At 58.5% G+C, this 11,517-nt stretch overlaps 1 protein-coding gene across 1 annotated transcript; it reads right to left on the bottom strand.

Moving 5' to 3' along the window:
- Nucleotides 1-1,409: 1,409 nt before the first annotated feature.
- DEF6 (DEF6 guanine nucleotide exchange factor) lies at nt 1,410-11,387 on the bottom strand. The gene is made up of 11 exons (XM_064399111.1): nt 11,195-11,387; nt 7,390-7,530; nt 5,867-6,052; nt 4,278-4,505; nt 4,053-4,199; nt 3,773-3,881; nt 3,394-3,692; nt 2,824-2,990; nt 2,456-2,654; nt 1,976-2,066; nt 1,410-1,755 (listed from the first exon to the last, which is right to left on the bottom strand). Exons 1-11 carry the CDS (start codon nt 11,288-11,290, stop codon nt 1,544-1,546), a joined length of 1,875 nt encoding a protein of 624 aa, XP_064255181.1. The 5' UTR covers nt 11,291-11,387; the 3' UTR covers nt 1,410-1,543.
- Between the last annotated feature and the right edge of the window lie 130 nt (nt 11,388-11,517).

The following is an 11,517-nucleotide window of genomic DNA, read 5'->3' as shown; positions in this document are numbered from 1 at the left end:
GCCCGCACTGCGCCCCGCGGCGGGAGCGGGGGCTCATGGGAAGTGTAGGCGCTGCCTGCGGCGCGCTCTGAGGGGTGCCCAACATGGCGGCGGGCCCGCCTCAGGGCAATGGGCTCCGCGCCTGAGTAGCTCAAGCATTACAAGTGATCCCCTTCGCCTCCAGCGATTCGCACCGCGGGCCCCTCGCGCCTCGAGGGAAGCAATAACCCAGCCTCGAGGCAGAGCTGGGAAGGGCTCAGTGTGCCAAAAAACCAGTGCAGAGTGGCGGGATGCGGTGTCCCAATGGCGTGGCCAGGATGGTGCGGAGCAGGCCGGGACCCCACGAGGGGACGGCCCAGGGCTCAGGGCCACCCTGATATGTGATGCATTCTGTGTGCCAGCGCAGAGGGAAGGGGCAGAGGTGATTTTGTCCTGCTGCCCTGCAGTGCCCGTGCCCCCGCTGTGCGTCAGCGCGGCCGCGTGGGCCTGGGCCAGGCCTGCCCTGCCCCGCGCGCACACTGAGCGCTTTGTCCCGGGCCCCTTCGGCCACGGTGGAAAAAAACCGAGAGACAGAAACACTGTGAGACTGAGGGCAGCGCAGTTCAAGGGGGAGGAAACAGATCTTAATCTCCCCAACGAACTCCTCATCTCAGTGCAGAGATGGAGCCGTGCAGAGCTTGCTCCCCGGGGCCTGTTCCACAGGCGACCCTGGCTCTATGCCCCTGGCTATAAACACCCCACAGGCACAGCTGACTGGGACTGTATCTGTACAGAGGTGCCTGAAAAACTAACCCAGAGGATGGTGTGTTATTTTGTACATATTGTGTGTATTTTTTGTTTTGTTCTGTGTCCCTCTTGGCCCTCCACACACCAACCAAAAATCTGCGGGTGGGGCCACTTCCCACAGGTTGTGGCTGATTCCTTTCAAAGGGCTCTTTCACACAGGGGAAATCCAAACCCTGCCCTGCCACGGACAGAGCGCTGGTGCCTGCAGGGCCACTAGTGTGTGGGGCAGGAGGGCTGTGGCCAGTGGCTTCAAAAGCTTTATTGGTCATTAGTTTCTGCTAATTAAGTGGCTCCAGTACTACCAACCACTGCCAGGGAACACAGTGGTAGCTGTAGTTAGGGACAGCTGGCGTGGTGTGGGGTGACAAGAAGACCCTGCTTGGTCAGTCCAGGTGTCCTTGGCTGGTGGCAAAGCCCCACACCCTGGAGCACAGTGAGTGATGCAGAAGGGTGGTTGTAGAAACCAAGGGGGAGCTGCAGCCCTGGGCCACACGGTCCCGACCCAGCAGAGGCTCTTTTTTAGTACAGGGTGTAAAACAGAGCACAAGGAATGGAGTCCTGCAGTCCAGAGGAGAAAGTCCCACTGCCCTCTTCCCAGCACTGGGCTGCCTGAGCCTCCTGGCACGTGGTGGCTGCAGCCCTTCACAGATGGAAATGTCACTTCTGCCTTATGCAGTCCCCTGGAGGCTCTGTGCTGGTCCTCATCCACACTGACCGTCCACTTGGAGGGACAAGCTGAGCCCTGCCATTCCCAGCTGGGCTCTGCCATCCTGCTGGGCTAATTGGTGGGCTCTGTGGCCATGGTGTCCGCATCTGGAGACGGTGACATGCTGCTGTTCCCACCGTTGCTCACGTTTTCCTTGCTGTTTTCCCTCGTGGGGTCGCTGCCTTTTTCCTCCGCCCTCTGCTTGAGTTTGAGGGAAGAATCTCTCCGTGACAGAAGGGGCTGGTAGCCAGCGAAGACTCCTCCACTCACGTTTGTTCGCTTGTCTGGGGGTGGACAGAAAAAGAGAATGGTTTACCTGGGGCCCAAACTGACTGTTCAGCTGAGAAAAAGGTGTGTGGAGTCCCTCCTTGCAGGAGGCATTGCACTATCTCTGAGAGTCCTTCCAGCCACCAGCTGCCCCCAAAAAGGAGAAGATGGGTGGGGGTGTGGGCTCGTGCCCCAGCACGGGGGAGGTCCATGAGGGGTGGCCAGCTGGTCTCCTACCTCCAGGCCCGATGGGGTGCATCAGCCGGTTCATCTGGACGTTCCAGTGCTTGACGTTGGTGCTGGCCTGTCGCAGCTTCCTCTGGGCAGCCTGGCAGGGCATGGAGGGAAAGGTGAGCTGCTGCCCCACTGCGACCATGGGCACGGGCATCCCTTCCCTGAGTAAGCCTGCACTGGAGGTTTCCTCTGGGATGGAGAGCCAGTTCACCCTCCTCTAGACCTTCTGCTCCCCCTCCAACCCTCCCCCCTTCACACCCTCCCACTGCTGACATCCCTTGGGACAGCAGCGCTTTGTCCCAGGGCAGGACACCCTTGTCCTGTCTCAGCCACTGCAGCACACCGTGCCTGCATGTGGCACAGCTCAGAAACCCCCATGGCAGTTCCAGCTTGGTCCTCCCCAGCACAGAGGTGGCTCTGGGAGGGCTGGAAAGCCCCCTGGGTTCACCGTGTGAGGGGATGTGGCACGGATGTGATGCTCACCATGACATCTTGGTCCACCCGCTGCCTGTTCACTCTCACTTCTTCCAGCTGCTTCTGCGCCTCTTCCAGACACTTGTTCTTGTTCTCCATCTCCTGCTTGAGGACTTGCTTCTCCCTCTGAGTTCTGATGATATATTCCTCTTGCTCCTCCTTCAGCTTCATCAGCTGTTTCAGCTTCTCCTCTTCCTCAGCCAGTAGCCTGACAATGAAGAGCAAGAGGTGAGGATGTCCCCCTGCCACTCCTTCCTTCAGCCTTCCCTGTCCCAGCCTGCATACTGGGAAGTCACCAGCACACCCAGTACCCAGGAGCACTGAGCTGCCCTGGGAGCAGGGCTGCCCAAGGAGGGGGAGAGCTGCCCTGGTCCTACCTGGCCTGAGCATATCTCACAGCCTCCTCGTCCTGCCGCGCTTTCACCTCCTGCTGCAGGGCCTCCTGCAGCCTCTCCTGCATGTCCTCCAGCTCCAGGATGCGCTTGCGCTGCCGCTCTGCCTCTGCCTCCTTCAGCACCATCTCTGCCTGCATGGAGGCGCGAGCCTGCGGCGGGGACAGGAGCCATCAGTGGGCCAGGCCACCACCAGTGTGCCCAGAACCCGCTGGGAGGAGCGGGCCAGAGCAGGGGCAGCCCATGGTGACAGGTCCGAAGCAAAGCTGTTTTTCTGCTCAGGAGACAGGCTGTGTCATTTGGAGCCAGTGCTGGCTGTGAGGTCAGAAATGGGCTCCCTGTCCAGCCTGGCACCATTTGCCTCTGCCCCCCAGCTAAAGCCCCTTGAGGCAGGTTGTCCTCATCTCCTGCTCAAAGGGATCTCAGGCCCAACAGAGCCCAGAGGTGATGGGTGGCAGCAGCTCTGTACATCCAAACCCCTGGGCTGCCCTGGCCAAGGGAAGGAGAAGGAAGCCCCCACCCCTGAGCACCACGGCCCATGTGGGATGCACCCACCTGCTCGGCCTCCCGCAGCTGGATCTCCAGGGTCCTCTGCATCTCCTCGTGCTGCTGCCTCCGCCGCTGCTCCTCCTCCTGCAGCAGGATCTCTGCCTGCCTCTGGGCCTCCTTGAGCAGCTCCAGCTCCTGCAGCTTCCTCTCCTTTTCCTCCTGCAGCTGCTTGAGCCGTTGTGTCTCCTCCTCCTTGGCCGCCTTGCGCTGCTCCCGCTGCTCCCGCTGCTCCCGGCGCTTCTGCTTCAGGTCCTTGTGCAGGGACTTCTTTCCCTCGGCCTGCAGCCGGATGGCAGTCTGGATGGCTGGAGAGGGAGGGCACGGTCAGTGGGGACACACAGGGGGCACGGGGAGGCTGGGGAAGGGGCGTGGGGTGGGCACAGACCGAGCGTCCACTCCTGGCGCTGCCGGGTGTCCGAGGCGCTCATCTCGTAGGTGCGGGACGCGGTCTTCACACAGAACATGCACCTCTTCCCATCCCTGTCTGGCAACACCTGCAGGGAGAGGAGACAGCACAGCCTTACCCCCTGTACTCCACCTTATCCCCCCGTCTTTAGCCACAGGAGTGGCTCTCCCATGCTCATGGACGTGAAATTGTGTGGCCTTGGGTCTCCCTTCCAGGGGTTTGGACAGTTTGCTGTCCCCGAGCGTGGCCCGGGCTGTACCTCCACGCAGCAGTGCTTGTCCAACGGGATGCTCCCCTTCTTCTCCTTCCGTTCCTCGCTCATGTAGTAGGAGAGGACACTGGGCTTCAGCATGAACCACCGCTCCGACCAGTTCCTCCTCAGCTGGCCCTTCTTCCACAGGTAGCCCTGCACCCGAGAGACACGAGATCAAAACGGGGTGGGAGCAGCACGGAGCTCGTGCCCCAGAATATGTGAGCTCCTTGCCTGCTTGAGCACGTCCTCGATGACCTCCTGGTACACCTCCTCCACGGCCATGCTGATGGCCTCCTGCTCGATGCCCCTCAGGAGCCGCCCCGAGTTCACCATGTCCAGGAACTGCCAGACCGTGAGCCCGCCCTGCCCCTGCGGCTCCTGGGACAGGTAATCATCCAGCTCGCAGGCGTTCAGCTCCACGTTCATGGCCGTGCAGATCTTCTTCAGCAGGTACTCCACCTGTGCGGAGGAGGACACTTGGTGTCTCTGTCTGGGGACAGGGCTGTCCCCACCCCATCAACCCATTTTGGAGAGCCCAAGGCCACATCTCTCTCCAGCCTGGAGAAGCAGGACCTTGATCCCAGAAGGATCATCCTTTGTGATGGTTGAGGCATCCCAGGCAGCAGGCTGGAATGGAGGAGCCTGCAGCTGGGTTAGAGTTTCACCTCTACTGAGAGGTTTTTCCTTTTAACCCCGAGGCTGGGATGTTTTGTCTGGTTTGTCTGCAGAGTAAGAAAACTCTCTAGCAGTCAAGAGCCTGAAGGAGTACAGGCCAGCACTGTTGAACCCCATTCAGGAGTGATGTCTCACTGCTTCCCAAAAATCGCTGGGGAGGAGCAGGGGGACAGGTCCCTATGGAGAGGAGCATCACTTTAAAACTGCAAATAAAAAAAGAGTCAAGGTGGTTGACATGGTGTGGGGAAGACTGACTCCAGCTCAAGTTCTGCTGCCAGCTCTCCTCTGCCCTGGGGACTGACACCAGTGGGTGACTGCAGGGAACCACACAGGAAGGTGACACACAGCAGGGTCCCCACACCCAGCTGGATTTTTGATGCCATTTAATTGTGAAAAGGGCAAGAATTGGGTGCTGGTGCTCAGGATGATTCAGTTTTTCATGGTCTGGGGAACAGGAAACTCCTCTCCCAGGGCACAGGAAGTGCGGTCGCCCTCCTACGTCTGCGCAGCACGGTGCTTCTTGCCTTTTTTCTCCTCTTTTTTAATTTTTTTTTAAATTTTGACTTTTCTGCTGATCTCAGGAGGTTGAGGGGTAGAAGGCAACAGCAGCCATTTGCCCAGCCAAGTTCCTTCTGCTGAGGTCACTCTTGGCTTCTGCACGGGTGCATTCTCCCCAGACCTGCCCCCCTTCTCACGGGGGTTTAATCTGACCCCAGAGAAAGGCAGAACCTTCCCCCCTGAATGCTGTGGAATTTGGAGATTACTGCAAGGCTTTTCTTTGGCTGGCACCTCACCCTTAACACTCCTCATGCTGGGCAGGGGCTGAGCACTGGGTGGCAGTGGCCACGGAGAGGGACAGCCAGCTCTGCTCTGCCACCGCCCTTAGGCAGGAGAGCACTTTGGAGGGGTGTCCCCTCTGAAGTCCCCCTCCTCTCCCTGTGCAGTGGGGGTGGCTGTGGGCACAGCAGGGCTGTCCAGAGAGCCCCCTTGTCCCACCCCCAGCCTCCTCTCTCTCCCCCCCTGGAACACCACATCTTGCAGGATGCAGTGGGACGTGCCAGGAAGCAATAGTGTCACCCACAAATGGGGCCCTGCCAGCTCATGGAGCCCTGCGAGGACAGGGCTGGGGGGAGAGGCAGTCCTACCTCATCTGGCACCATGACGAGAGGGTATTTGTCTTCAGACAGAAAGTTGAAGAGGCACCAGAGCTTGAAAGCATCCTGGTGGGACACCACGCTGTTCCCGTTCCGGTCGGGTTTGTAGTTCTTCTTCGCCGTCAGCGTCCAGCAGAGCTCATCGAAGTTTTCTTTGACAAAAGCACCTTCCTCCACCTGCAGGCAGGAGTCAGGGGCTGAGTGGGGAGCTGAAGAGCTACGGAGGGGAGTTCTGGGATCCCTCACTCCTAAAATCTGTCCATGGGGTGACTGGCAGCACCAGCAGGAACTCTGGGTGCAGCACGGGCAGGATGATGTGGAGCTCTCATCCCCAGTGCCTCCATGGTTTGGGGTTTCTTGTTATCCCATTCAACCACAAAGAGGAACTGAGGAGTGAAGGGAAGCCAGCAGGAATGGTGCCTCCACCAGCCTCATCCCTGCTGCTGCTCTTTCACTGTGTCCTGGCACTGTGAGCTGCCCCAGGAGCACGTTTGGTGCAGATGGCTCAGCTGTGATGGGGACCAGAGGAGCTCTGGCTGTCCCTGGGTGCTCTATCCCAGCTGTGTGAGTACAGGAGCAAACTGTGGCCTGCAGCAGCAAAGCTGGGGGAAAACCTTCGGGTGGCAAAACTAAAAGCTTCTCTTACTAGGAAAACCCACTTCCCCCTTTTCAGGCTGCCTCTGGGATTCTATTAGCCCTGGTGAAACCAGAAGGGGTGGGCTTAAAGATCACCTTCCAAAGAACCATGTGGGCAGCTGGAAGGATTTTGGCCACTCTGTGATGGGGAGACTGGGCTGGGCTGACCTTGGGCAGCTCCTGCTCTGGGCTGAGGGAGCTGGGGAAGGCTTTGCCCTTGCTTGCTCTGACCAGATCCCTGCAGCCAAGATCAGCATTGCTGGGCCAAGCTGGGCAGCTGCTGACCAGCTCTGGGCAAGGCAAAGATGGGCACAGGGACGGGGACTGGCACAGGGACAGGAACAGCAGGAGAGCCAGGGAGTGAAGGGTTCCTGCACCCAGCTCTGGCCCCTTTCTGTGAGCACAGTGGAAGCTGTCAGTCATTCTTCCTCTCCTCACGTGCCTGGAAGAAACAGCACCCACAGACCAACCCCTGGCTGTGCCAGACAAAGGTGTCTTTGAACCACAGGAAAAAAGGGAGAAAGCCCCTGCCCACCCCAGCTCTGCCCCTGCTTGCAGCTCATCCTCCTCCCTCCTTAAATGAGGTCACACCTCAAAGGTGAGGATAAAAGGGGCTGATTTCTCTCTCTGAGCCCTTCAGGAAATGTGGGCAGAGATGCTGCTCCATCCAGAGCTGTGACGTGAAGGGATGACTCCATCCTTGCCAGGGGGACACTGAGCATTAAACATTTCTCACTCATTTTGGCTTTCACCCATCTCTCTGCACCCTCTTTCCACCCACCAGGGAACGTGGTTCCCAAGAGCTAAGGGGAGCTCCCAGGAACTCCAACGTTCTCACGTGAGGAGCAGCAGCTCTGGGGGATGACCAAGGAGCTCACCTTGTCCAGGATGTACTTGTTGAGGTAGGGCATGTAGCCCTGGCTGGACACGGGCCCATCATCATCGTCACGGAAATGCTCCTCCAGTGCCACGGGGTCGTGGGGGATGCACAGCACCGTGTACAGGTTGTGAGACAGCACCTGGCCAAGCACAGCGGGTGCTGAGAAGGGGAACAACCTCCAGCCCTGCCCCAGCACATCCCCAAGGTGCCACCCCCTCGCTCACCCCCCTGGGGCTGTGCCCTGCGTGGCATCACCTCCTCAAGGTTTGGGTTGGGCATAATTCTCAAATGTAAACCTTAGAGAATCATTTAGAAACAGGCAAAAATTGAGGATTTTCCCACGTTAGTTTCTTTTCTTGGCACATGAGGAACTTCTTTCTTGAAAGGGCTGTTTCAAACCTCACAGAGCAAACAGGTTCTGATCTAGAAAAGCTGATAAGCCACCCCAAGCCATGCATTTGGCACAACCATGGCACAGCCACTGCCTGCTGGGGACACAGAAAGATGGAAACAGGAAAATAGGAAAGACTGGTGAGAAACTAAGCAAAGGTTTTGTCTAGAATGGAGATCTGGAGACACACCATGCCCAGAAATACTCAGCCAGGCTTGCCAACAGCCCACTTGGTTCAAATCCCCCCAAAGAAAGCATGTTTACAAGCTCCTGCATTTCCCATGTGCTGGAAAGCCTGGAGCAAGGCTGCCCACGAGCACCAGCTGCATCTCCAGCTTGTGGTGCTGGGCAGGTGGTGCTCTCCTTGCCTTTCCATCCCAGCAGCAAGAGATGGTTAAATGAGTGACTGACACTTCCCCTCTGCACCAAGCCCTGCCAATGCAGCTTGCCAAGGGCTCAGGAGAGGGGCTGGAGATGGAACAGCATCCTACTCCTCTTTGCAGGGCTGGAAATTTCCTCCCAGCAGCAGAGGAGCTGCCCGAGGTCATGATGGCTGCTGCAGCTGGAGACAGTTCTTGCTCGACCAGATTTTCATTCTCTTTTCCGCCCTTTGGACCAATGGGATCAGCAGGGCTCCACCCTGTGCTCACTCAACAGGGCAGTAGCCCCGAGCACTGCTGCTGCACTGTGCCTTTTGGGGCTCAGTGCAGCCCCAGGGTCCACACAGCGGTGGAAAGGCCTGGGAATATCATGGGCATCCTCCAGGATGGTAACCAGCCCTCAGGATGAATTCAAAGCTTGGGAATTGTATCCCAGGCTGTGTTTCCAACGTGGACCCTCATCTCCATCCTTCACCCCCACTCCCAGAGCACCCCTAAAAAGCCCTGTGAGGTCTCACTTGTGACCCTGGCTGTGGGGGACACCCTGAGCCCGTCCATCCATCCATCCATCCATCCATCCATCCATCCATCCATCCATCCATCCATCCATCCATCCATCATCCATCCATCCATCATCCATCCATCCATCCAGGCTCCCTGTGACCCAGAGCCCCTCCTCTTGCAGGGCTGTCACTGACAAAGGGAGAGGAAAGCCCCAGCCTGGTCAGTGGTGGCATGGCTGGAGATGGGAGAGGTGAGAAACCCTTGCAGGCTCTGAAACAGTGACAGGAGGAGAACAGCAGGGGAAAGGGGTTCTAGGAAAGCAGTTTGATGGTACAACCTTTCCCCTGCGGCATGCAGGGGTCTGCCTGACTCCTCCCAGTGCCCTGGATTCCTCTGAGCAGCAGCCTTGTTTTTGTTCTCCACCCTCTCCCACCGCTGTCACACCCATCACCCATGAGCAGAGGTGCCCAAAAGCACCAGGGCAGTTCTTGGTAATTCCATCCACGCATGGCCACACCGAGGGACCCCACCCCTCATCCCCAGCCCTTCCAGGGAGGGGATGCAACGGCACTGAGAGCACAAAGGCTTCCCAAGAGCAGGGCTGTGCTGGGAGCAAACCTACCCGAGCTCTCGGGGCGCGCAGCACCGACCGCAAGCTGTCCTTCCTTCCTGTGCACACACACACACACACACACACACACCTCCACTGCAGCAGCATCTGCACACGCTGCCTCGCAGAGGTGCCCCTGCAAGGAGCCCAACGGCTTCCCACAGCTGTGTCTTCATGCTGGAAACCCCGACACCTTCTCAGAACTGCCCAGAGCGCGGCTCTGCGCTCGCGGCTGGCTCTGTCCTCCGGGGGCAAACCCAGCGTCTCTCCCAGCCCTGTTCAGGACCCTTCGTGCAGCAACACGCCCGGGTGAGGGAGAGCACAGCCCAGCTCGGGGCTCAGCAGCCCTGGAGGGGCTTGGAGGGGGCTCGGTGGCTTTAACACATTGCTCAGAGCAGAGAGACCCCGGATCCTCCCTCGCTGGAGCACCGCTGGCCTGCGTAGGCTGGGGCAAACTCGAGTGTTTCTGTGGGTGGAAACAAGCTCTCCCTGGCCTGGAGACAGGGCGGAAGTCATCCAGAGCTGAGCTGTGCTGTTCAGGGACCTGCTGCCAACCCATCCCGTCACTGAGGGCGCGTGGGAGAACATCCCTGCCCCTCTCCAGTGTCCCCCTGGGTAAAGTCACTTGGGAGGTGCCATCCCCAGCACCACCACGGTTTGCAGACCCTGCATGAACTGTCCATGAAATTGCCATTAAAATCAGAGTCTCTGTGGCCTCAGCATCATCACTGGTGGTAAAGATGTCTCAAGACAAGCAGTGCTGGTGCTTTTGGGTCCAGACTCTGGACCCAGAGCAGTGGAGCAGGGGGTGCTGTGGAGGGAGCACAGCAGCCCCTCTCAGGGATTAGCAAACCGAATTAAGCCCTGGCCTACTTGAGGATTTTCCTTAATTCCTTCAGCTATTTCTACAGTTTTAGCAGGTGAGCGTGGCTCGCAGGGCACACGCCACGAGTTCTGGGGGCAGCCAAAGGCTCTGAGCCACAAAGGCTGAGCAGGAAGAATCTGCCTCCCCAGATCCCTGCAAACAAACATTTAATTCTGGGGCAAAACACACCCCCCTGCCAAAGACCAGCACCTGCCCTGGGGAAGCCCTATAAAATAAAGGGAATGGAGGAAAATGGGGGTTTTTTGCAGTGGTTCAAAACGGTCTCGCAGGCTGGCAGCAGCTGCCATGTCCTGACGCAATACCTCCCGTGCTCAGCACGCTCCTGCTCAGGTCTCTCCTCTCATCCCAGACCCTGGGACCAACCAGCATTTCCAACCCCAGCCTAAGAACCAAAACGGATGAAAAAAACACATTCCCGCTGTATGCAAAGGTTAAAAAAATCAATTATTCTCAGAGCCAGGGGGCTCCCTGGTAGGTGTCAGCAACCCTGGCCTGGGGGCAGACAAAAAGGTTTTTAAAGCTGTGATGGGTTTGATGAAGGGCTGAGAGCGTGAGCCCTCTGAAAGCTGCTAAGGGTGGGGAGAGGGGAAAGCGGAGAGTTTTTAAAAGTGCTGTGTTACTTCTAGCCACACCACTGAGGAGCTTTTGTTAAAAAAACAACCTGTCCCTACCTCCTGACCCACTGGCTCAGCAAGGAGAAACGCAGGTGCTCCGGCAAGCAAGAAAATGTAAACAGAGTTTGGGCTCCATAGAAAGCACAAGAAACTGATAACTAAAATTTAGATTTCTTATCATTTTCACCTAGAAAACACATCTGAGCATGAATTCCCTCCCACCCCTTTTTTTAAAGGGAGATGCCACAGAGCCTGAGAACTTCACCCGAACCAGCGTGGAAGCAACAGGAAGATCTTATCTTAACATTTAACAATTTCTCCGTGGAAAGCCGCGGGGATGCGAAGCAGCCCCGGGCTCGTTCCGCCGCTCGCTCGCTGCCCACCCTCCACCGGCGCGCCGCAGCCCGGGGGGACTCACTTTGAGCTGGGATTTGGACACCTTGCCGCTCTTCTCCACGTCCAGGGCGGTGAAGGCGTACCAGATGGACTTGAGCAGCTCGGCTCGCAGGTCCATGGCTGGCGGCGGCGGCGCGGCTCTGGCGAGCCCGCGGATCCGGTTCCTGGAGCCGCCCGGGCGGGCGGGCCCGGGGCGGGAGCGCCGCCCGCCCCAGCGCCCGCGAGCCCCGCGAGCCTCTGCTGGCTCCCGGCCCGCTCAAAACGTCCCTAATCTGCGTTTTGGGGTGAGGGATCCCCGCCCTGGCTCAAGCAGCAGCTTCGGCTCGCAGCCTTGGGCAGGGATCG

Source organism: Passer domesticus, chromosome 25, assembly GCF_036417665.1.
Source record: "Passer domesticus isolate bPasDom1 chromosome 25, bPasDom1.hap1, whole genome shotgun sequence".
Lineage (NCBI taxonomy): Eukaryota > Metazoa > Chordata > Aves > Passeriformes > Passeridae > Passer > Passer domesticus.
The sequence above is the reverse complement of the archived record's forward strand: the minus strand, read 5'-3'. Positions and strand labels throughout refer to the sequence as shown.

Excerpts from the sequence above, each read along its gene's own strand:
- DEF6 (XM_064399111.1), bottom strand. The coding sequence starts at position 11,290 with ATGGACCTGCGAGCCGAGCTGCTCAAGTCCATCTGGTACGCCTTCACC. Across the intron at positions 3,882-4,052 it reads ACAAGCACTGCTGCGTGGAG|GTGTTGCCAGACAGGGATGG; the intron begins GTACAGCCCGGG and ends CTCTCCCTGCAG. Across the intron at positions 2,067-2,455 it reads GGGTGGACCAAGATGTCATG|GCTGCCCAGAGGAAGCTGCG; the intron begins GTGAGCATCACA and ends ATGCCCTGCCAG.